We start from the raw sequence: 25,878 nt of genomic DNA, 5'->3' as shown, positions 1-25,878 counted from the left end.
GGCTTGCAAACATGGAGCTCTATTTGCGTAATTTATACTTCTTGAATTGTGTGGCGTACAGTTCACACATACTGGACTCTATCCGAGTTATCCTATATGCAAATGTGAAGTTCCTCATCCTGAATGACAGGCAGGCATGGGGAGGGGCAATTTTAATTCCCTAACACACTAGTCTTCAGTTGGAGGATCGGGATCCACTAGCAGCAGCTCTCAACCTGTGGCTCCCCAGGTGTTGTTGGACTACAACTCCCATCATCCCTGAGCTCTGGCCTTGGTAGCTAGGGGTGATGGGAGTTGTAGTTCAACAACATCTGGGGAGCCACAGGTTGAGAAACATCACAACCTGATCCCAAGTGGGTAGCAACAGGAGCACCACCACCAGGCATATATATGGTAAAAGATTAAGAACTGGGTTCCCAAATGCATGTTTGGGTTAAAAGTGAAAAAGTTGAAAATACCTGCATGAGAATTTGAATGTCAGCACAGGGCCTTTGGTTATTAATGTCCTCTTGGTTTCTGACAGCTTAACTTGCATTTCATATTGGCTCTGTCTCTCCTCATGATTTGACACTGAGTTTCAAGAACTGGAACAGTTTCTTCATTTTTTTTAAAAAAAGTTTCACTTCGCTATAATGATGGTTGAGCTTCTCAACTTCAGAGCAATCCTTTTTGAACCGCATAGAAAATGTTTCTTAGCTCTGTTTCTCCTGGAGCAGTAGTTAGAAATGCCTTCTAAATAAGATTCACTTTTGATTTGGAAACAAGGAAAATAGGATTATGAAGTTTGCTCTAAATTATGGAATTAAAGACTCAGAAAAACAAACATACAGCAGGAGAAAGAATAAAAGGCTTTTCTTTTATTGTGAAGAAAATATACCCATTTCCTACAATTTCAAAAAGACGTCAACATTTTGTCCTTAAGTAGCAGCTACTTAACTAGGCTCCAATTATTTTCCAGGCAGCATTTCCACGGTGCCCAAATTCCATTCAATACGGTTGTGTAACTCAGTTGAGTTCAGTGGACTGAGATTCAGGGTCACAGGTTCTGAGCCAACTAATGTAGGGCTTAGAACTGAAGACACAGAGATCTTTTGTGTTTCTTTTGCCATAGAAGCAACTTGGTACCTTATTTCCACAGTTTGTTTCTACAGCACAGCTGTTAAACAGTGTCAGTTTCACAAGTTATTGCAGAACAGGGAGGTTTAATACTTTACAGGAAAAACTGATAAATACCAAATCTGTAAAGGTTTGACACATGAACTCCGCCATTCTTCCTAAGGCTTCACCTTACATCATCGCAAAGCTTTCGCTTGAGATTAGAGATCAGCTAAGAACAAAGTTCATTTCAACGTAAAAGTGGACCCTCCAGAATAACAGCCCCTCCCACCAAACATAGTTACACTTAATTTTTTAAAAGGGTATTCCTCACAGCTGTCATTTCAGATGAGTTTGGGATTTTTAGAGCATGCTTCTGTGAGCTGAGAATAGGTCAGTACTGTAGTGTTTATTGACATAAGTCCTTCAAGATTCCTAAATGTGAGCACCGACTTAAGAACCGGATGGTGGGGAAAGGCTGTCGTGGGTAAGGGGAAACATGGATCTTGATTGTTGGCAAAACAGCAGCATGCAGCAAAGGTTGGCTGCTGAAATGATTTTTTTAAGAACGTTGGATGTGAATTAATATAGCAGATTTGTGTTGCTAATCAAAAACCTAGTGTTCGCTACCTTCAGTTCTGTTCCAGAATTTTATGCAAATTCCTCATTAAAGGTTTTTATTGAAGCGCAAAATCCTGGCTACATTTGTGAAACCAATTAACTGATAAAATGTCTGGATGTCTTTTGTGATGCATAGCCACCTTCAGAGATGCACTACATTAATTTCCAAATAACTTCATTCTTAAAAAATGGAAATATAAAAAGATTACCAAGAGGTGTAAACTTTCTGCCCTCGGCCTGCTTTCTGCGTTTTTGGTCCTTGCCTGCTGAGTCTGTGCCATTAGAACAATTAATTCTGTTACCGTGGCACACGAGATGCCTTAAACGTATGGTGCTCTAAATGGCTTTTGTAAACGGGTATCAGTGAATGTTGGCTAGGGTTAGCATTGCTTGCTTCCTAACAGACATCTTAAAATTGTAGCAACTTAAATTATTTGACTGGCACATAGAGGAATTTACCTGTTACAGATCCAGAACTACTTGACATGAGCCTTAGTAAAATATTTTGTACTGTGTCCACCTCTCCCTTTTGCACACTTACCTTGCCTTAATATTGAAAGTGTGTCAAGTTTTGGATACTGTTTCCCCCCTCCTTCCCTTAAAGTGCACTTCTGTGGCTGTAGATGCAGGCTTGAATTGGAATGGAGGCTGGATAATAAAAGGTGCAGGGTAAGTCACTTGAGGCAGGTTCAAGTGAGGTGAATTTTTGTAAAAGAAGCTTGCCTAAATTACACAAGTAGAAGTGAAGCAGGCACCTGGTTACCAGAAGTGTCCTCTATTTTTCTTAACTATTTTGATGCAGAAGACTTTTTTAAAAAACAACAACATACGTTAACAAATTCTTCCAGTTTTGAAATACATGGCTCTGCTTTTGACAATTCAGATAAATACTGTGTTGTAGAGTCCTGCAATGATACTCCCCAAAGAATCACGTGAAAGTTGCCAAAGTGATTCTAATGTCCAGTCTCTTCACATCCATTTTTAACAGAATCTTTTGAACATCACTTTGCTTTACCATTTTTACCGTTGTCGGTGTAGCAAAGGAAGGATTTCATCCCACACCAAAAACACCAACACGGACCCTGAAATGATGAAAACATAAACATGCTTTAAGGTAGTGTCTGAAAACTGCATAAGGGAAGAGGGCAAACTGGAAAGCATGCAGTGGAGAGTGGTGTCAGGCTATCAACCTTCCTCTTTTGTGTAAAAATATATTATTGAACCTCAGAAGTGTCTGTGCATACGGCCATAACGACAATAGCCTTTCTGGAAGTAAAATGTTGCTGGCATTTTGGCGCACTTGCATAACAGTTTGAAGGGTGTGTTGGAAATAGCTGGTGGTTATGTTTAATTTTTTACATGAATTCACATGCTGGAAACCAAGCTAATCTACTCACATATGTCTGCCCATGAGGGGGAATTGTGTAATGTTTAAATAGTCTTATGTGAACACAGTTTACCACTTATGTACACAATCCACAACTGTCTTGGCAACAACAGAGCTGATTAAATTGCTCATCACACACTTAAAAGGCAAACGCCACTGTGCCCTAATTTAAAAGATGGTAGCCCCAAACAATACATATGGCCAACTATTTCTAAGGGCTCCCGGGGAAGAGTAGGATCATTGACCAGCCTTTCTCGTAACACCAAACATGCCGTTAATCATTTATTAACAACAGATCACTGATGTGCCTATAGGACTTCCTAAAGCAAGGGTTGGGAAGCTGTTTTTTCAGGCAGCAGACAGAAAAAGTATAAGAGGCTGCCATACTTAACCAAAGCTGTATTCTAGTGAAGGCCATATCAGGCATAGGCAAACTCAGCCCTCCAGATGTTTTGGGACTACAACTCCCATGATTCCTAGCTAACAGGACCAGTGGTCAGGGATGATGGGAATTGTAGTCTGAAAAAACATCCGGAGGGCTGAGTTTGAATATGCCTGCTCTATTTCCCTAGTTAGGAGTACTAGTTCATCCTAATAAAATAAAATATAAAGATACTTACCTATGCACGGTGCAACCCAGTATACCAATAAATAATTCCAAAATTTCTCAGGCTCAGCGAAACAACTTATGTGCAAAGAAAAAGCCAGAGCTGGGTTAAATATGGCTCCTGTGAGATGCCCTCCTGTGAAAGAAAAAGCAGAAAGTTATTTCCTTCCTGTAAAGATTTGTTTCCTGTAACTTTTAGTGTCTAGTGTTAGAATTGAGAGTAAGGGATATCTTTGTACTCATAACGTCAGATAGAATTAAATTCCTGATAGTGTGATCAGCTACTGTTAATAGTACTAATATTCATCATTACACTGGTGCCTCGCAAGACGAAAATAATCTGTTCCGCGAGTCTCTTCGTCTAGCGATTTTTTTGTCTTGTGTAGCACGGCCATTAGCGGATTAGCACTATTAGCGAATGTCAGGGACTCAGCGGGAGCGCAGGGAGGAGAGGAGATGGAGAGCGAGGGGGAGCAATCCGAGGGCAGCGTAGGAGAATATGACAGCAGCCCGATAGATTCCGTGAGCCTCTCCAGCGAATCGGAAGATTCACAGAAGGGGGCGCCGATGGGCAGGGCAAGGGGCGACCCAAGGGGGACACCCCAGAAGCAAGGGGCCAGCGGGGACTCCCAGAGCAGCAGTTGGAAATCAGGACCAGCTTCCCCACCAGAGCGTAGTGGGGGGGAGGAGTCCCAGGTGTCAGAGCCCACATATGCACCACCAGCGAGAGAAGATGAGTCAGGGTTGACCACGCCTCCATCGGAGAGCAAGTTAACGGTCAAGAGGAAAGTTGCAGGCTGGGCGCGCGCGCCAAGTTCAAAGGTACAGGCGAGCGGCACAGAAGGTAGCCCGGATAGGGAACCAGGTCCTAAAGCCCGCCGGAAGGAGGGGCAAGAATCATCAGGGTCAGCGTCAGAGGAGTCCAGGAAGGATGAAACCCTAGCGGGCAGGAGGGCCCAGAGGAGAAAGGAACTTAGGAAGAGGTGGAGCAAGGCGAGAGTCTTAAACTGGTGTGGAAGGGGAGGAGACTCAGACGGGACTTCGCCGGTCTAAGGTCGAGACGTAGAGCTGCACGCTGCGGCTTTAAAATGGAAACTGAACCTCAATAAAGACTTTTGTACATAACTACAGCCTAGCGTTGGTCCTCTGTGAGCTGGGACCTGGAGGCAGCTCTGACAGTGGCTATTAGCGGCTTAGAAAAAGGGGGGGAAAGGAAAAAAAAGTCGGAAAAACTCGCAAGACGTTTTTGTCTTGCGAAGCAAGCCCATAGGGAAATTCGTCTTGCGAAGCACCTCCAAAACGGAAAACCCTTTCATCTAGCGAGTTTTTCGTCTTGCGAGGCATTCGTCTTGCGGGGCACCACTGTACTCAATATCTGGTTCAAACAATCATTTATTCCAGCCCAGTATTATGGTGTCTCTCCAGCCTTGTTTATCTTAACTGGATGAACTGTGAGTTGAACCTAGGACCTTCCATGGATGGTAGAAGTATTTCAATGTTCAGTGGCCTAAACTAAACTGATGCTGCAAAACCAGATCAGTATCTCAAGATCAGGACAATTGTTCTTGCATACATTAGCTACCACGAGGTTTCTGAACCATCTCTTGAAAGAAGCAGAGCCTCTGAAATTCCAAAGGTTGGCTTTTTGTTTTGCTAACAATATCCTCAGTAACGTTTGCTTTTTTTTTTTTTACTTCTGAACTTTGTATGGGGAAGGTTAATAATAAATGAGAATACTTCTATGCTGTACAAATCCTCTCATTAACCCTTAGATAGTATCTGTGTGAGATATGGAGTTGCTTAACCTGTACAGTGGTACCTCGGGTTAAGAACTTCATTCATTCTGGAGGTCTGTTCTTAACCTGAAACTGTTCTTATCCTGAAGCACCATTTTAGCTAATGAGGCCTCCTGCTGCCGCTGTGCCGCCGCTGCACAATTTCTGTTCTCATCCTGAAGCAAAGTTCTTAACCCGAGGTAATATTTCTGGGTTAGCGGAGTCTGTAACTTGAAGCGTATGTAACATGACGTGTATGTAACCTGAGGTACCACTGTATTATAAATGGGAAATTGACCTTAGAAACTACCTTAATAAGGGCCACTCAGTGAATATGGGATTTGACCTATGGTTCCCAGGTCCAAAGCCAACACTCCAAAGAATGAAGCTAGACAGTTACTGGTCCAAATTTTGTTTTGTTGGGAATGCCTAAGGCAAACCTCTATCGCTCAGACTCAGCTTTAACCCACTCCACTTTAACCCACTTCCTGCTTGGCAGGGGGTTGGACACGATGGCCCTTGTGGTCTCTTCCAACTCTATGATTCTATGATTCTATTCCATGCTGCTAATATACATGCATGCAACATGAGACTGATATACTGGCCTTTCTCTCTTGCAAGAGCTACTGAGATAATGGATGTTAAACACTTGTAAGTGCTCAGTAAGAAAATTTCAAAGCCGGTAATGAAACTAGAATATTGCTCTCTCATGATATTGGCCCCAATCCAGGGAAGATCTGGAGTCATTTTTGTTATATAAAATCTGTAGCCACCTTTATTTCTGATCTCTAGTACATCACAAAAATGTTTCCAGCTGCTCCTGAGTCAGCTGTGTAGTGCATAGATCATTACTTCTATCATTTTGCCATATTCATTGCATAACAGAGAGCAAAAGGCTCTAGCAAACTGAACGATTCAGCAAAAGTGGCTGCCAGAAAGAAAACAGCTTTGTGTCTGTTGTGAGAGATGACAGTCTTCAATTAATGCTTTGTCACATTAAAATGCATGTGCTGCACAGAGCAGTGGCAGTCATCCAGGGTATAAATAAGGAGTTTGGATCAATTCCTTGAGAATGTCACTGTAATTTGTATTGTTCTTGGGTCTTTCACAGGACCATGCACCTGCATGTGCTGCTGATGTGTTTTGCCTCTGCTGTTTTTGTATGCCTGTTTCCCGAAAGGCTTGGGTCAGGACCCCAACCTACAATTCAGACTGTAAGGTTACTGCCAGTCAGTCTATTCAGTAGACAAAGCTGGACTAGATGAAACAAATTGTACCCCAATACTATAAACTATTCTTAATGAAATGTTGTATTTATAAATAAAATTGGAATCTTAGTGAAATAGATTAAATTTAGATTCCCATTAAAGTAACTTTAACGGGAAAGTCTCAACCAAAGCCAAAACTCCATTCTCCTGTTAGGGAAGAGGCTGCTAGCCAATAACAGAACCTGAAACCAAATAATAATGCTAAAGCAACCAAAGAGAATGTACTGTCTGCTTCATGCAAGGAAATAATAGCATGAAAGCAAGGAGAAAGAGCAAAATGTACAGTTACCTTGGAAGCATTACAGTCATAAGGCTAAACTCCATTCTCCTAGGTAAGAGATCTCTGTCCTTATTTTAGGGGAAATGTGCAAGCACACAGGAAGCATTGCAGCGAAACACCTGGCCTCTCGGCATACAACTGTCTACTTGAATAAAATATGTGGGGCTTACCTGCCCCACATAATCAATTACATGATGCAGCACGACACACACCATTTGAATGACAATGCCCATCAACTTTAGGAGGCCCACCCCCCTCAAATATTTTACGGGGGGGGGGGGGGCAAGAGTCATTGGCCCCTAGGAATTGGCTCTTGTGACTCTAGTTAGTAGCCCTTCAGTCTTTCAAGTGAACACTGTAGATTTTGAAGTACATTCCTAGCAACTCTGGATTCATATGAAAGATAAAAGTTTACATGCACACTGTACCTTTAAAACACATTTGAAGCACATTTCTCTTCCAAAGAACTGTGGGCACTGTAGTTTAAGGGTTGCTGGGAGTTGTAACTCTGAAGGGTAAAACTACAGGGCTCAGAATTCTTCAAGGAAAAGAATGTGCTTTAAACATATTAAATGACAGTATTAGTAATGGCAGGCAAACTGACCAGAATGACAGCTTGTGCACCACTACTGAACCTTCCATGCACTGTTCAGGAAAGTCCTCTATGTGTTTTGCATCATAAGCTCAGTTCACACTTAGCACCCATGAAGCCCAACAGGCTTAACTAGCACCCTGGTATATAGTAAGAATGCATTCCAAGAATACCCTTCTGGTTCTATGCAATGTGCAGACATTCTGTGGTTCAATTTAGACAACATTCCCACAAGGGAGACAAAAGTTTTAAAATTAGATATAGAACAACTTTAGGTGGGCATAAAGCCTTAGTAGAGATTATTAGAGGCAATAAAGTCTAATGTAGATAAGCAGTATAAAACCAATTGTGTAAGGCAATACTTAACATTCACAGTCTATTTACAGCCTGAGATGATAACAAAAGAGGGAAGAGGATAACAAACCTTCATATACCATAATGGTAATCAGCATGGCGATTAGATGGACCTTTGTGTTGGGATTCATTGATTCAAAGGTCTGTAAGGTCAGATGCAGCAATAAAGAGAATAGGAGTTCTAGGACAAAAGCTTTTGCTAAGGTAGTTTGAATTGGGGTACTACAATTCTCCGCTGCTGTCTTTAAGTGCACTGATGTCATCCCCAACATCCAGATTAATTTGATGTAAAGATGAGCCAATACTGCTCCAGTGAACTGAGCTGAAGTCTGTAGCCACCAAGTCTTGGCCGTGATCCTACCCTTGCAGAAAAGTTGAAAGCTGCTGGAGGGGTTGTTGATGCTGCCAGGCAAAGTCCAACCATGAAGAGCAGTGATAACGTAAGTGAGGGCAAGTGCCACATGAGGTTTGGGTGGCAAATCAGCCAGTAAACAAATCTCATGGGTACAGGCACAGATCTGGAAGATGCCGGTTAACTCAAGGAAGAAGCAGAGGATATTTGACTTATGAGACTGCCTGACCAGTCGCCTGCAGCCAGCCGTGACCATCATTGTAACTGCCATCACAAACAGTGAGATGCAGGCTTCACTGACATCCATGATAAAAAGATCTGAAGTTCCTGCAGCAGAAATCAATAAAGTCACTTCTTCCTGTTCTGTTCCAGCTCCTTAGGGTCAACTGCAGCTTTCTGTCCTACTCAACTCTCCTCACTTCAACTCCCTTTTGCGCTCTGAGGACTTGACAGTGCCTCCTGCCTCCTCAGCCGTGTTGGGGTTTCAATTCCCCTGCAGATATCCATACAATGTCAGCAGATACCAGTGCTCCACTTTGCCTGTCCCCACAGCAGGGTCAACTTTCTCCTAGCCCTGCCAAGATTTCTCCATTGATTGCCCAGTCTTGCTGATGCCAAAGCCCTTTCCGAGCCTGCAGAGGAGAGGCTGTTGCGGGCAGGACCCTCCCACATTCGCGGGGGCTTGAGCGGTTTTGGTTGTTGCAGCTGTAGGTTTTTTCATTTTTTTGTTTGTTTGCTTGTTTTATTTGCCGAGCAGTCTTATTTTAGCGTGCCTGTTCGCAGCTTAGTTAGGTGAGGACCCGCATTGTTTTCCTTCCCTGTTGGCCAGGCGCCTGTGCAGTTTACCCAAAATCGCTGTGCCGCAGCGTGGTGCCGGTGGCGGCCGGGGTGAGGAAACTCAGGGGTCTAAAATAAAAGGAGCTTACCTGGTTCATAGCAGCGGATTCGGCGCAAGCACAACGTCCGGCAGAAGGATCGTGGGGCAGACGCTGGGATCGGCAGAGGTCTGGGATCGGGTGCCGCCAAGAAAAGGGGTAACGTTGACGCAAAAAGCGTGCGCTTTTTCCCGGGGGTTCTGCCGTCGGCGGCTGGTCCTCTCTGCCTAGACGCAGTGTTTCCCAACCTTGTGCCTCCAGCTGTTTTTGGACTACAATTCCCATCATCCCTTGCCACTGGTCTTGCTAGTCAGGGATGATGGGAGTTGTAGTTCAAAAACAGCTGGAGGCACAAGGTTGGGAAACACTGGCCTAGAGCTCTCCTTAGCCCTTCCCCCCCTTCACCCTTTCCTGCGCAATCCTGCCTGTTACGCTGCTTTGCTTTCAGCCGTTATCCCAGTATTTTTCTTTGTTGCTTCCTGCATCCTTTCCCTCCCAGCCTTTCCTTCTCGGTCCTCCTGTTGTGCCGGTGTTAATTCCAATTGTAATCCCAGCATGCCGCTTGCAGCCCGTCTGTTGTGCCTTGGGGGAGGGTCTCTTTCCATTGCCGGTTGCTAGAGAAGAGACGCCACATGGTGAAGGCAGGGAGGCCATTTTGAGTAAGGGCAGAGTAGTGCTCCTTGTTCCCCTGCCAGTCGCCATCTTGGGAGGCCACATGTGAGGCTAGGGCAGCCATTTTGTTTAAGGGAAAGGGGCCTGGCAACCACATTTAAAAACTTTTAAATATTATTGCCTTTGTTTTGTTTTGAGTTATTTTATATTTCCCGTGGTTCTAGGTTTTTATATACTTGGGTCTCATAACTGCGCGCCTCTAAGCCCCCAGCAGTGGAGCCCCTGCCAGCGCGGTTAGCTGGGAGTTGTGCAGCCTGCTAATTAGTATTAATCTAGTAGACAATTCAAATTACATCGCTTCTGCATTTGGCAGCTACTGTTTATTTAGCGTTTGGTGAGGATCAAATTTTTAATTTTGACTTACGTTGTTTGATCTAGGCTCCCGTTTTCTGCAGCGGGTTTTAGTGAACTCCTGGCGAACACTGCCATCTAGCGGCAAGTACCATCACTTCCACTGGCCTTGTTATTTGCAGTGCTTTCTAAGGCCCATTTGACTTCACTCTCCAGGATGTCTGGCTCAAGTGTGGTTGCTGACCTTGAGCCAGACATCCTGGAGAGTGAAGTCAAATGGGCCTTAGAAAGCACTGCAAATAACAAGGCCAGTGGAAGTGATGGTATTCCAGCTGAACTATTTAAAATTTTAAAAGATGATGCTGTTAAGGTGCTACACTCAATATGCCAGCAAGTTTGGAAAACTCAGCAGTGGCCAGAAGATTGGAGAAGATCAGTCTACATCCCAATCCCAAAGAAGGGCAGTGCCAAAGAATGCTCCAACTATCGCACAATTGCACTAATTTCTCACGCTAGCAAGGTCATGCTTAAAATTCTACAAGGAAGGCTCAAGCAGTATGTGGACCGAGAACTCCCAGAAGTGCAAGCTGGATTTAGAAGAGGCAGAGGAACCAGAGACCAAATTGCAAACATGCGCTGGATTATGGAGAAAGCTAGAGAGTTCCAGAAAGACATTTACTTCTGCTTCATTGACTATGCAAAAGCCTTTGACTGTGTCGACCATGGCAAACTATGGCAAGTTCTTAAAGAATGGGAGTGCCTGATCACCTCATCTGTCTCCTGAGAAATCTCTATGTGGGACAAGAAGCTACAGTTAGAACTGGATATGGAACAACTGACTGGTTCAAAATTGGGAAAGGAGTACGACAAGGCTGCATTTTGTCTCCCTGCTTATTTAACTTATATGCAGAATTCATCATGCGAAAGGCTGGGCTGGATGAATCCCTAGCCGGAATTAAGATTGCCGGAAGAAATATCAACAACCTCAGATATGCAGATGACACAACCTTGATGGCAGAAAGTGAGGAGGAATTAAAGAACCTTTTATTGAGGGTGAAAGAGGAGAGTGCAAAATATGGTCTGAAGCTCAACATCAAAAAAACGAAGATCATGGCTACTGGTCCCATCACCTCCTGGCAAATAGAAGGGGAAGAAATGGAGGCAGTGAGAGATTTTACTTTCTTGGGCTCCATGATCACTGCAGATGGTGACAGCAGCCACGAAATTAAAAGACGCCTGCTTCTTGGGAGAAGGGCAATGACAGGCCTAGACAGCATCTTGAGAAGTAGAGACATCACCTTGCCAACAAAGGTCCGTATAGTTAAAGCTATGGTTTTCCCAGTAGTGATGTATGGAAGTGAGAGCTGGACCATAAAGAAGGCTGATCGCCGAAGAATTGATGCTTTTGAATTATGGTGCTGGAGGAGACTCTTGAGAGTCCCATGGACTGCAAGAAGATCAAACCTCTCCATTCTGAAGGAAATCAGCCCTGAGTGCTCACTGGAAGGACAGATTGTGAAGCTGAGGCTCCAGTACTTTGGCCACCTCATGAGAAGAGAAGACTCCCTGGAGAAGACCCTGATGTTGGGAAAGATGGAGGGCACAAGGAGAAGGGGGCGACAGAGGACGAGATGGTTGGATAGTGTTTTCGAGGTTACCAGCATGAGTCTGACCAAGCTGCGGGGGGCAGTGGAGGACAGGAGTGCCTGGCGTTCTCTGGTCCATGGGGTCACGAAGAGTCAGACACGACTAAACGACTAAACAACAACAACAATATAATTGCAGCGCTTTTGTGTAGTGCATTTTAGATCCCTTATTTTCAGCAGCAGCCAGTGATCGCTGGCAGATGTGTTTGCCTAATTCCCATTGCGGTTGCCTGATTATATAATATATAATTACCAGGTATTATGTATTAAATTAATAAAAACAAACGTATAAATAAAATAATAATAATAATAATAATAATAATAATAATAATAATAATAAAAATATAAATAATAATAATAATAATAATAATAATAATAATAATAATAAATTCTAATTTTAATTGAATATATAAACAAGTAGATAAGCAATAAATAAATAAATAAATAAATATTTGAATACATATATAACTATATAACTAAATTCATTTTAAAATAATAAATAAATAAATATTATAAAATAAATAAAATAAAACAAATTTAAATAAGTAAAAAAAAAAAAAGAATAAAGGAAAAGCGTATTCACCGTCAGTGTAGCCCATACTGAACTGTCCTTGTGCCGTGGGTTTTTGCCTTGGATTTAAGAATGGCTTCAGGCGGTGACCAGCAGCCATCTACTTCTGGCACCCAGCCAGCATCCAATAGCTCTGGGGGTGCACAGTTATCAGCCATGCCATGCGACCCTCAGGCTTTCACCCATTTTTTTATGGCATTTGAAACCTTTTACAGACAATGCAGGTCGAGGGGTGCGCTAGCGCTTCCAGCACCCGAGCCGTCGCAAGACGTGATTCCTGATACGCCCCCGAATATCCAAGGGCAGCAGGGCGCTGAGGCAAATCTGGGGGACAGCGCGCATCCCGGGCCCTCAGTAGCAAGCCGCCCTAATACTCGTGCCCAGGCAGCTATTGCTAGGAAGGCAAGCCATTGCACAGGTAGAGCGAAGGCGCCAGCGAGGGGTCCCAGTAAGGGGAAGGCGCCTACCAAGGGAACCAGCGGTAACACCCTCTCACAGGCTACAGACATCCCTAGTGTATTTCAGGAACAGCAACCTCATCACAGCTCAACAGAGGACAGTGCGTGTTCCGGCTCGGCGGGGGAGCAGCCTGATCCGCCAAGTGCTCAGCCGGTGGCCAGTGGGAGCACGCCAGCCAGTGACGCACAAGGGGGTAAGAGGAAAGCTAAGAAGAAACATACGTCGGCAAAGAGGAAGCGGAACAAGCAGTCAGAAACGGAGGATGACTCAGGTACGTCTTCTTCAGGGTCAGATTCTGAGGATCAGATGGATGGGTACTGGGCTTTAGGCGAGAGCAATCATGGGATCCCGCTCTTGGCACATGAAAGGAGAGCCAACTCCCACCGCAAAACTTTCAATGGAGTGCTGGAATGGAGGGATGGGGCGTTGGTCGAGGATGTTAAAGTCTCCACCAACCAGGCAACTGATTTCATATTGGGGAATCATCTGTCCCAGAGGAAGAGGAATAAGATCCTCAACGGGGACTATGTCAATATCTTCACCCTTCTCCCCCCGGCCAAGTTAACGGGAAAGGGCGAAAAGAGGCGCTCCTACGGAAAAAGGAGGTATAGAACGCCAAAGGCGGAGCGCACCTTTGAAAATTGGTTAGACGGGTATCAGGTCTTCATGGGGGTCATCTGTGCCGCTTATCCCCGGAGATCCATGGATTTAGTGGCCTACCTGGCTCACGTGAGGAGGGCGTACTCACTTGCAGGAGAAAACGCGGCTTTGACGTATGATGAGAATTTTCGTAGGAATGCCTCTCTCCTGCCATCCACCCGTTGGGACCTAACCGATCCTAATTACTGGGGAGAGGACGTCAACCCATACATAGAAAAGAAAAACCAGGATCCAGCCAAAAATGGTAAGACTGAAGCAAAAAGGCGCCGCCAGTGCTGGGAGTTTAATCGGGGTGTCTATTCTCGCCCCTTTTGTAAGTATACCCATGAATGCGAGTGGTGCTGGGGAAACCACCCCGCCTCCTCGTGCTTTAAGAACAAGCAGCAGCCCTTTCGGGGGGGCAGGGGGTACTTTCACAGCAATGCCAGAGGTGCCCCCGGACCCTCTCATCAAGGACCGAGTAACCGCCAGTAATCATGAGCTTGGGTTGGCATATACTCCTATCCGACTTCAGCCCCAAAAAGCCCTGCTAGACCAATACCCGGACCAAAAAGCCGCACATTATCTTTGGGAGGGTTTCTCAAAGGGGTTCAGAATTCCCGTTGCGGTTCCCCCTACCCCTAGAGAATCACAAAATCAGAAGTCAGTTAGGGATAGGCCTGATATAGCCAAAAATAAGATAGAGAAAGAAATTAAGGCCGGTAGGGTGGCAGGCCCCTTTCCCGTGCCTCCATTCGAAGGGCTTCACCTATCCCCGTTAGGCATTGTTCCTAAAAAGTCCCCAGGGGAATTCCGCATGACCCATAATCTATCTTACCCGAAGGGGGGCTCTGTCAATGATGCCATTCCCCAGGAGCTTTGTACGGTAAAATATGCCTCTTTCGACCAAGCAATTAAAATGATCCGGCAGTTTGGGAGGGGAGCACTGCTTGCAAAATGCGATATTGAGTCAGCGTTTCATTTCCTCCCGGTCCATCCAGGTGACTTTCGCTGGTTGGGCTTTAAATTTCAAGGGGAGTATTTCATCGACAAAGCCATGCCTATGGGCTGCTCTGTAGCCTGTGCGGCATTTGAGTCTTTTAGTACTTTCCTCGAATGGGCCCTTCGCTTTAGAACAAGGTCCGTGGGCGTGTCCCACTACCTCGATGATTTTATTTTAGTGGCCAATAGTAGGCAGGGCTGCTCCGCGCTCCTGGGGGCTTTCACAGCCCTGTCTGAGGAACTAGGGGTCCCCCTGGCTACCGAAAAAACGGAGGGCCCAGCCACTTCCCTGGTTTACTTAGGCATTGAATTGGACACAGTGGCGCAAACATCTCGACTGCCTGAGGAGAAGCTGTCCGCCCTTAGAGCGGTGATCCAGCAGCTTCTGCCCCTTAAGAAGATCACCCTTAGACAAATCCAATCTTTGCTTGGCCATCTAAACTTTGCCGGTAGAGTTGTTGCGCCAGGTCGCCCCTTTTGCATACGCCTGGCTAGATTGGTTGCAGGACTTAGGGCTCCCCAGCATAGAGTCCGTCTTTCCAAGGAAGTCAAAGCGGATTTGGGCATTTGGCTCCAATTCCTCGACAGGTTCAACGGCATATCCTTATGGCAGGACTCACTGTCTCTAAAGGCCGACTTCCAAGTACAGTCGGACGCTGCTGGATCGCTGGGCTTCGGGGTTTACTTCTGGGGACAGTGGTGCGCCCAAAGGTGGCCTCCAGATTGGCAGGGCCAGCCCATCACCCAGGATCTCACATTCCTGGAATTCTTCCCTATCGTAGTAGCAGTACATCTTTGGGCGGAGCAGTTCCGCAATCATAGGGTTTGCTTCAACACGGATAATCAAGCTGTAGTTGCAGTTCTATCTAGACAATCTGCGCGTTCCAACAGGGTCGGGAATCTCCTGCGGTCATTTGTCCTTCTGTGTTTAGAGCATAATATATACTTTTCAGCCAAATTCGTACCTGGCATTAACAATGACATCACGGATGCTTTATCTCGCTTTCAGATGGAGCGCTTCCGCTTGTTAGCGCCAGACGCGGAGCAATCATCGATGCCTTTCCCGGAGCATCTCTGGAGTATTGGGAGCAAGAAGTGATGGAAGGGTTGTTCAGTGCCGTGGCCCCTTCCACAATGAGATCATACAAGAAGGCCTGGGCCGACTTCTTAAAATTTCGCAGCAGCAGGCCCAACGCAGGGCTGTATTGCATTCCCTCAACGAGGGAGGTTCTCTGCTACTTGGCCCACCTGAGGGAGTTGGTCAGGGCCCAAAAAACACTCAACATTCAGTCTGCAGGGATTGCATATTTTTGTAAAGCCTTTTTCAACACGGACCCATGTTCAGCTTTTATCGTCCGTAAGACGCTTGAGGGTAAGCGTCGGCAGCACCCCCCCAGTGTGGATAGGAGGAGGCCCATAACATTTGACATTTTGACTCAGATTCACAAGAAGTTACGCGAAATTTGTTGGTCAAAATATGAAGCGCGCCTTTTTTCGGCCGCCTATTCCATTGCATTCTTTGGCGCCCTGCGCATTGGGGAGGTAGTCTGCGAGCGCGGGACGGCTCACTCCCAGAGAGGTATATTATTAAGTGATCTGTCCCTGTCCAAGTCCGAGCTAATCGTACAGGTGCGGAGTTCTAAGACAGACCAGCTCGGTAAGGACGCGCTCCTACGTTTAGCGGCTGTGCAGGGTAGTGGACCCTGTCCCATAAGAGATACACGGCGTTTCCTCTATTTGAGACCCAGCGGGCCCGGCCCATTGTTGATACATGCGGACGGGTCTCTTGGCCAGACACCACTTCATGCGCGTGCTTCGCTCTGCACTGGCAGCTTGCGGTTTTCCCGCGGCGGAATTTGCAGCCCACTCCTTTCGCATCGGGGCCGCTACCACCGCAGTGCATTTAGGGCTCTCTACTGAGAGGATCAAGGATCTGGGGAGGTGGAAATCTAATGCGTACAGAGCTTACGTTAGAAAGAACCTATGACTCGCAGTGATAATCCTGACCTTGGTTTCTCCGTCTACTTTCCTTTCAGAATCCAAGAAGGTGCGCATCTGGCTGGTGGGCCACAGCATAGTGTATTGGGCCAGGAACCGAGCTATGAGTTCCGGAATCGGGCATAATTTGAATCTGCCTTCGAACGTTGAGCTGGCTTGGATTGCGCGTAGAGGGATGCGCTGGAGCGAATTTAAACCAGCTGTTATGGCGAGAGCTGCCGCTGATGGGCCGCCCAACACATTAATAATTCAGTTGGGGGAAAATGATCTGGCGTACCGCAAAGCTATCGATTTGAGATGGAGCATTTTTGACGATTTGACAGATTTGTTAGCGGTTTATCCAAACATTACCATCTTGTGGTCCTCGCTGCTTGAGAGGAGGACATGGAGAGATTGTGTGAGCCCGGCAGGAATCAAAGCAAGAAAGGTCTTGGAGCGGGCTGTTGCGCGTAGAGTGGCAGATCTGGGCGGGTGCGTCATCGGACACCCAGGCATCCAGTACAACAATGAGGCCCTCTACAGATGGGATGGCATGCATCTGTCAGATGCAGGAAATGACTGTTGCCAACCCAATTCTTCCGCCATCATCACTGGTTTCATTCCCAGTGCTTAATTTTCCCACTCTCTCTGACTCTAGGCAAAAATCGTTGTGATTCCAAGTTTGATTGCAGGGGTAGGGGAGAATTTGGCTCCTTGTCCTGCTTTGCTGGAGTCCTAAATGGGCGGGGACGGGCCCCACAGCTCCTTCAATGCTGATAACAGATTCTAAATCACATTCCTTCTCTATGAATCTCAGAGCTCCCCGCTCTATTCTCCCCAATTCTTCTCTTTTGTGCTCATGATCCCCAGGCAACTGAACTGGTCCAAGGGCACGTTAGTCCCATGCCACTTCTCTGTTGCACCTCCGCTCAGCTTTTTCCCAGCCCGCTGCCAGAGGGCTGCGTTCTGCTACCTGCCCACAAGCTTCTCCCGGGTCGCCGCAGCTGGGGCGACAGATGGAGCACCGCCGCCGCCGCTCCGCAGTCAGCACCAGCCGAGTGAAACAGCAGCTTCCAGCTTTGCAAGAGCAGCAGCAGCAGCAACCGCTGCTGAGAAGGCTGGATTGTGTCTGCAAAGCGGCTCGCTCGAAGCCTAGCCGCCGCCTCCTGGCGGGATGGGCAGGGTCAGGCCAGGCGTGCGTGAGACTCTGGTCCCCTATAGGGTCGCGGGAAGGCTGGGGGAGGAGGTGGGCCCGTCTCCCCGAGAAGGAGGGGCAACAGGTGGCCCGGGCCCGTCCGCGCTCGTAGCTTTCCCCATATAGGGACGACGCGTCGCGAAATCCTCCAGGCGGAGGAGCCGGGCTGCGCTTCCTCTGATCCCTCGGAGTGAACACCTTGTGCGATCTAATACAATTAACCTGCATAGGCTAACACAGAAAGAAGCAAGGCCGACTAGAAGCTTAGTTTAGTACATAAATCCCAGAGGGGAAGCCTTGTTAGTCTGTTGCAGCAGAAACACGAGAGTGTATTGCGCTTGTTTTAGAAACATCGGAAATGCGCCTCTGTGGAGCAGGCGTTAAAATTTCACCTCTTATTTTCCTTTCCTGCTCCTCCTTACTTCAGAACAGCACTGCCCTATAAATCCTAGATTATGTCCCTTTTTCAGATAGCAAAACGAAATTTCTGTTATATTATGTTTCCTTTTATCCAGATGTTACATATGACAAGGCTGGATGACATCAGAGGTGTTCTATGATCTGAGCAAACGCTCAGGGCTAGTTTTGCACTCCTGGGCATAGTGCCAGGGCTGGTTCTTTGCCCTGGTTGGGCCACAGAGTGGTAGCACTCACATTCTTCCTCTGCCACCTGGTTGCTGGATATGCTTCAGCCGTGGCACTTTGGAATGGGAGGTTTAATAATAATAATAATAATAGAATTTATATACCCGGAGGTCTCAGCACAGTTCACATAACAAAATCAAAATAGAAAACTACAAAATATATAATCAAAATAAAAACAACAACTCAATAACCCCCCAACCCCCACATTTTAAAAGGGTATAGGATGCCAATCAGGTCAACCAAAGGCCAAGTTAAAAAGGAATGTTTTTGCCTGGCACCCAAGAGTGTATAATGAAGACGCCAGGCAAACTTTCCTGGGGAGAGTATTCCACAGATGGGGAGCCACTGCAGAGAAGGCCCGTTCTCGTGCTGCCACCCTCCAGACCTCTCAAGGAGGAGGCATACGAAGAAGGGCATCAGAAGATTATCTCAGGGTCCGGGGAGGTTCATATTAAAAGAGGCAGTCCTTGAGGTATTGTGGTCCTGAGCCGTTTAAGGTGTTATAGGTCAAAACCAGCACTTTGAATTGGGCCCAGAAACGCCTGGCTCCTATCTATAGTGGTCAGTGACCACTGGTCACCTGCCATCTTACTGGGAACCAGGCATGGGCATAGCCATGATTTATTTTAAGGGGGCAAGCTTTCGGGGAGCAGAACCGAGTTATCTACAATGCAATTGGTCACTTAGTTAAGTATTGTTATTTATTTACTTGATTGGGGGAGCAACTGCCCCCCCCGCCTCCCCATAGCTACACCCATGGAGCCTGGGCATGGCATTTTGGATAACTTAAATTGGTGGACAGACACTGCAGATGGAAACAGCATCCCCACCAACAGCAGAGGGTCAACTGCAAAGCAGGCAAAACTTTTGTTGCCATCTTTTTGCTTTGTTACTCCTTTCCCCTAGAGGGAGAGGGGAGATGCTGGACCATTCCTGGGGGACAATGGACCCACTCACCATGAATTTGTAACAGCTGGAGGTTAAATGGGGTGGGGAATGTTGCTTCAATGTGAATGCTTTTTGGAGAAGGGGGAGGTTAAAATTTTATTTATTTGCTAATCAGTGGGTTAGAGTATTGTTTTATTATTTGAGTATTGGTAATGTTGTTCACCTCTATACGGCTGGTGGTGTGGTTCCCCCCCCCCCAAGATGTTATATGAAATACTAAGGTATTATATGAGCCTCACCCCTGGTTTTCCCCTATGTTATTATGTATTGCATATCTTTTTTATGCTGTGAGGCACTTGGAGACCACTTTTGGGTGACAAGCGACTAATAAGTGTAATAAATGAAAATAAATGAAATGAAACTGGACTTGGCTCCCATTCAAAAGTGGTGTCACTGAAAAGCATTGGACGCCTGGCAGAAAAGGTGGTGAAAGGCAGTGTGGTTGGTTCAGGACAGTGAGAGACCCTTCCGAGTCCCTGGGGCACTTGGCCAGTGCCTGAACTGGCTGGCTGCTGGCATAGGGCTTCGTCCCATTGAGTTAAATGGAGCTTACTGCCCATTAAGCAGGTATAAGATTGCGGCCTCAGTCCCTAATAAATCAACCAGCTTTGTAGTTCCTTCCCCACCCCATTAAAATTAACAATAATTGTGGTGTAAGTTTTTTCATACAACTTCTGACCATTTGAGATTCACCCATTTCACTATTTACAGGATTTTCCATCAAAGTGACAGAGACTTCATATTTTCATAATACATTTTTGATGATGAGAGGTCTCCACCATCACTGGGTATTCAATTCATACATCATAAAAAAAGGTAAAGGTAAAGGACCCAACAGTTAAGTTCAGTCGTGGATGACTCTGGGGTTGCGGCACTCATCTTGCTTACTGGCCGAGGGAGCCAGCGTTTGTCCGCAGTTTATCCGGGTCATGTGGTTAGCATGACTAAGCCGCTTCTGAAACCAGAGCAGCACACGGAAACATTGTTCACCTTCCCGCCAGAGCGGTAACTATCTACTTGCACTTTTTTCTTTTCTTTTTTTGGTGTGCTTTCGAACTGCTAGGTTGGCAGGAGCTGTGACTGAGCAATGGGCACTCACCCTATCGTGGGGATTTGAACAGCTGACCTTTTCATCAGCAAGCCCAAGAGGCTCAGTGGTTTAGACCATGTATGAACTAGCAATCACAGATATGGACAATTCCCTTAATTATAGTGGCTAGGAGAAATGTCTCAGTGACAATAATTTTTCTGAACATATTAATGATTGCCCAGTTCATTCATTAAATTGTGTCATGATCTTGAAGAGATCTGGTAGATGAAGGGAACGCAGTGGATGTAGCCTACCTTGATTTCAGCAAGGCATTTGACAAGGTGCCCCATGATATTCTTGTAAAGAAGCTGGTAAAATGCGGTCTTGACTATGCTACCACTCAGTGGATTGGTAACTGGCTGACTGACCGAACCCAAAGGGTGCTCATCAATGGTTCCTCTTCAACCTGGAGAAGAGTGACTAGTGGGGTGCCACAGGGTTCTGTCTTGGGCCCGGTCTTATTCAACATCTTTATCAACGACTTGGATGATGGACTCAAGGGCATCCTGATCAAATTTGCAGATGACACCAAACTGGGAGAGGTGGCTAACACCCCAGAGGACAGGATCACACTTCAAAACGACCTTGACAGATTAGAGAACTGGGCCAAAACAAACAAGATGAATTTTAATAGGGAGAAATGTAAAGTATTGCACTTGGGCAAAAAAAAAAATGAGAGGCACAAATACAAGATGGGGGACACCTGGCTTGAGAGCAGTACATGTGAAAAGGATCTAGGAGTCTTGGTTGACCACAAACTTGACATGAGCCAACAGTGTGACACGGCAGCTAAAAAAGCCAATGCAATTCTGGGCTGCATCAATAGGAGTATAGCATCTAGATCAAGGGAAGTAATAGTGCCACTGTATTCTGCTCTGGTCAGACCTCACCTGGAGTACTGTGTCCAGTTCTGGGCACCACAGTTCAAGAAGGACACTGACAAACTGGAACGTGTCCAGAGAAGGGCAACCAAAATGGTCAAAGGCCTGGAAGTGATGCCTTATGAAGAACGGCTAAGGGAGCTGGGCATGTTTAGCCTGGAGAAGAGGAGGTTAAGGGGTGATATGATAGCCATGTTCAAATATATAAAAGGATGTCACATAGAGGAGGGAGAAAGGTTGTTTTCTGCTGCTCCAGAGAAGCGGACACGGAGCAATGGTTCCAAACTACAAGAAAAAAGATTCCACCTAAACATTAGGAAGAACTTCCTGACAGTAAGAGCTGTTCGACAGTGGAATTTGCTGCCAATGAGTGTGGTGGAGTTTCCTTCTTTGGAGGTCTTTAAGCAGAGGCTTGACAACCATATGTCAGGAGTGCTCTGATGGTGTTTCCTGCTTGGCAGGGGGTTGGACTCGATGGCCCTTGTGGTCTCTTCCAACTCTATGATTCTATGATTCTAAGATTGTTCACACCAACAGAAAATATGTGGTATGAATTGGTCCCTTAATTTAAACTAATAGGAGTATGTTTCTATCAGCCTTCTGACCTGTTAAAAGAAATTAATTCTTCAAGAACCATTATAAAAACATTTGTAGCTCTTGCTACAAATACAAAGTTGCAAAAAGTTACAATATGTCAGTTTTTTTCAACATTCAAAATACATTTAAAAAGCTAAATGAAGCCAAGCCACTTTGAGTGTGTGTGGGGTTTCCCATCCCTATACTACATATGATTTTCCATGCCTAGCTAGATTCATTCTGCTTTGGCGATCCCACTATCTATGACACTTTCCCAGAGACATGTGCAAACCACTATGGAAACAGGAGAACATGGAAAAACATGTAGGAAAGAGTCACTCAAATTATCATGAGGCTGCCGGAACAGCTCCCCTATGATAAAAGGTTACAACATTTGGGTCTTTTTAGTTTAGTAAAAAAGGACTAAATGGTCCCTTGATAAGATTATACATGGCATGGAGAAAGTGGATAGAAAAATTGTTTCTCATGCTCTCATAATGCTAGAACTCAGGAACATCCAACCAAGTTGAATGCTGGAAGATTCGGGAGAAAGGAATACTTCTTCATACAGGACAAACTATGAAATTCACTTCCATAAGATGTAGTGATGGGTGGGTAACTTTAAAGTGGGATTCAGTTTTATCAGATGACCACAGGTTCCAATATTATGAGAGGGAGAAAAGCATCTCTGTCCACCTTTTCCACACCTTGCATCATTATTTACATGTCTATCATGTCTGCACTTAGTTGCCTCCCCCAGAGCCCTAAATGTTGTAACTTTTCTCCATAGGCCAATTGCTTCAACCCCATGATCATGTGAGCATATAGAGGTGAACAACAAACACACAACAGAGTGGCTGTATGGGACTAGGGTTGGACTAGATGACCCTTGGTCCCTTCCAACTCTAAGATTCTATGACTTGAGGAAGCAGGGACAGAGACAATAAGCAGGGGACATGTGAAAGAAGATTGGGGTAGCACTTGCCGCAGGCCATCTTTTTATGGTGATTGTTCAGACATATTCCCACCTTGACAACTCATTTGTTGGTAAGTGGCCAAAGTATTGGAGTCTCAGCTTCAGGATCTGTCCTTCCAGTGAGCACTCAGGGCTGATTTCTTCCAAACCTCACCATTCTTAAGGAAATCAGCCCTGAGTGCTCACTGGAAGGACAGATCCTGAAGCTGAGACTCCAATACTTTAGCCACCTCATGAGAAGAGAAGACTCCCTGGAAAAGACCCTGATGTTGGGAAAGGTGGAGGGCACAAGGGGAAGGGGACGAGAGAGGACGAGATGGTGGGACAGTGTCCTCGAAGCTACCAGCATGAGTTTGACCAAACTGCGGGAGGCAGTGGAAGACAGGAGTGCCTGGCGTGCTCTGGTCCATGGGGTCACAAAGAGTTGGACATGACTAAATGACTAAACATTAACAACACTGTATATGTTTCACACATATAACCTTGGCAGCTGTTCTTGCAGACAAGAGACAGAAGGGGCAACAGACCTGCATACACCAGCGAGGTGATGGCGAGGGAAAGCACATTAGCTCTGACACGGATCTCTTGCGATTGCGACTCCAGCACAGTAAACTGGAATGTGATGGAGGTTACAAGTTCAGTGCAAAGGGCCTTTGAAAAATATGTCTTGAGAGGATTGCTACATTCCTGGGGATGAGGGAATAAATTGCTGATCCCTACAAACCAGACAGCGTTTTGGTACAGTTTGGCTAGAAAGGCCCCAATGAACTGGGCCACAATCTTCAGCCCACCTTGCTTCATTGAGATGCCCTTCTGCAAGATGTCTAGCAGAATGCAGGTGGGATTGCTTATGCTCTCACTTAAGGTCAAGAGGAAATGCATAGTGAGGAAAGAATATAGGTGGCCAAGATAAAGCTGGGCATGGTTCTCCATCTGAGCCAGAGGATGCAGCATACCAAAGCAAGCGCACAGCTGGAAAGTGGCCAACATCTCCAGCAGGAAGAGCTTCAGCTCCAGATGGCTCACAAGGTTGCGAGTCACTGCCCTGACCTCCGTTGCCAGCAACAAGGTGCCACCTCCCATAATCAAAAACAGCATGGTGGTGTGGTCATTCTCCATGATGAAACACCACTGTCTCCAGGGAGTATCGTATATTCACTTAGGCCCTCTTTTAATGCTGGGCTTCTCTTGTGGCCAGATTCCCTCTTTATTATCCTTTGCTTCTCATGTAGTCATATTAGTCCCAGTTATCATGGGTTTTTTTACTGCTCTCTCCCTCTTGGCATGGGTTGGGTCAAATGGCCTATCCATCTGTATCTGTGGCTCTCTTTCATCAGGAGTCAAAGCACCTCCTGTTTTGTGCTGTTCTTGGTCATGTGTGTCCGTGGCCAAACTTTTCCCTATGAACTCCACTCTTATAAAAGGACCACAGCTGCATCTTCATGTCGTGGAACCCATAATCTGTGCTCGCCCTCTCGTCACAGAAAACTACGTCCTATTCTAATAAACGGGTCACAGCTTTTATTCCCCTCTTGAGTACTTCTTGTGTGGGGTGTGTGAGCAATGGCTCTCTGCTTTAACTCTTGCTTTATCTTCTGGATATTACCATCCAAACTTCTGTCCAGGGCCCCTCTTCCTTTGGGGATGTGACCAGAAAATGAAGTATCCTTTCCCTCAGGATCCTTCCTTCCTTCCTTCCTTCCTTCCTTCCTTCCTTCCTTTTTCTTTCTTTCTTTCTTTCTTTCTTTCTTTCTTTCTTTCTTTCCCTTCCTTCCTTCCTTCCTTCCTTCCTTCCTTCCTTCCTTCCTTTTTGTGCGTCCCTTTTTATTTTCAGGAGGGCTCAGCAAATTATTCTAGCGCAACCCACCCACATCCCTTTGTGTCAATGAGTCGCTTCTTAAACAGAGAGTTAATCATCCCTCTCTCCTTCTCTTGATGGGATAAGCAGGTTGGTTAATTTCTTCTTCTCATTGTCACTAAAACAAAAAAGCTGCTTTTTGTGTTAGGAAGGGGTCAAAAGCACACTCTGGTATTTTGAGGGGGGACCTAAAGCACCCCTTTTCTCTCAGAAGTCGACCCCCAAGGTCTTCAGGTCGCTATGAGGGTACCAAGCTCTCCTCTGGCCGCCCCTCGCCCCAAAATTCCTCCACGCACTTTCCCCGCCTGAGGCTGTGAAAAAATCAGTTTCTGGTGGTGACTGAGGTAAAACCAAGGACGCGCAGGTGCAGTCCACCTCTGTCCTCGCGCCCCGAGTTCAAACATTTAAAAGGGGGACGGTTTCTTCCCGAGCGTTCCGAGCGCGCGCGCACGCGCACGCCGCCAGCCGGAGACCGTTGGAAAGCTAGTCACGTGGTAGGGAGCCGAGCGGAGCCGCCGAAGCCCTTTTCAAATAGGGAGAAGTTGCCGGCATCTCTTTCTCCCTTCCCCCCTATTCAGCGTTCTCATGGAAGCGTCCACTGATGTGTCCTTCTCAGAGCAGAGACGTAACCATTAGAAAAATAGGGGGGGGGGGGAGTATCGTCGCTGGCTTCCCCCTCCTTTTTTTTTTTTTAACCACACCTGAACTTGCCAGTAGTTCCCCCTAAAAAAAATACTGCATGGAAACATTTTTGTATAAAACACAGCATTTAAAAAAAAAGGAAAGAAAGCAAATCAATTATAAGATAAATAGAAACCGCTTAGAGATTCCCCCCCTCTACAATCAAGCGGTATATAAAGTTTATGAAATAAATGAAATAGACACCGCTGTGCTTTTTAAAAGTTGCCTGATATGCAGCAGTTTTTTTTAAAAAAAAATTATTAAGATTTTATATAATAAAACAAACATACAACAGAAAAAAGATACATCAAAAAGAAAAGATACATAACAAAGAAACAGAAAAAGACAATAAGAACATAAACAAGAAAAAATCCGATTTTTAACTTAATATCTATGTAACCCTCTTTCTTGACTTCCTCGCATCTCCCTTTTTTGTGTTCCCCTTTACACAATCGAGTTCAGCAAATTCTAACCCTCTTTCAAACCTCATTTAAAATTATATATTTCAACCTATTATATCTCCAATTTTTCTTCTCTTTTCAAAATCAATTTTTACCTATTCTTT

At 45.7% G+C, this 25,878-nt stretch overlaps 1 protein-coding gene across 2 annotated transcripts; it reads right to left on the bottom strand.

Moving 5' to 3' along the window:
- Positions 1 to 835: 835 nt before the first annotated feature.
- Positions 836 to 24,494, bottom strand: AQP11 (aquaporin 11). Of its 2 annotated transcripts, XM_079974164.1 has the most exons (4): positions 17,054 to 17,430; positions 8,050 to 8,953; positions 3,724 to 3,846; positions 836 to 2,798 (listed from the first exon to the last, which is right to left on the bottom strand). In XM_079974164.1, the coding sequence occupies exons 2-4, from the start codon at positions 8,636 to 8,638 to the stop codon at positions 2,737 to 2,739; spliced, it is 774 nt and encodes a 257-aa protein (XP_079830290.1). In that variant the 5' UTR covers positions 8,639 to 8,953; positions 17,054 to 17,430; the 3' UTR covers positions 836 to 2,736. The 2 variants fall into 2 exon arrangements, with proteins under 2 accessions (XP_079830290.1, XP_079830289.1); XM_079974163.1 differs by lacking the exons at positions 8,050 to 8,953; positions 17,054 to 17,430 and adding an exon at positions 23,302 to 24,494.
- Between the last annotated feature and the right edge of the window lie 1,384 nt (positions 24,495 to 25,878).

This window comes from Podarcis cretensis (assembly GCF_951804945.1).
Source record: "Podarcis cretensis genome assembly, chromosome: 4".
NCBI classification, from domain to species: Eukaryota; Metazoa; Chordata; class Lepidosauria; order Squamata; family Lacertidae; genus Podarcis; species Podarcis cretensis.
This window is presented reverse-complemented; position numbering and strand designations above follow the sequence as displayed.

Coding starts and splice junctions, on each gene's coding strand:
- AQP11 (XM_079974163.1), bottom strand. CDS start 23,893: ATGGAGAATGACCACACCACCATGCTGTTTTTGATTATGGGAGGTGGC. Junction 3,847..23,301: donor CACCTCGCTGGTGTATGCAG/GTCTGTTGCCCC, acceptor TTTCTTTCACAG/GAGGGCATCTCACAGGAGCC. Junction 2,799..3,723: donor CTGGGTTGCACCGTGCATAG/GTAAGTATCTTT, acceptor TCATCATTTCAG/GGTCCGTGTTGGTGTTTTTG.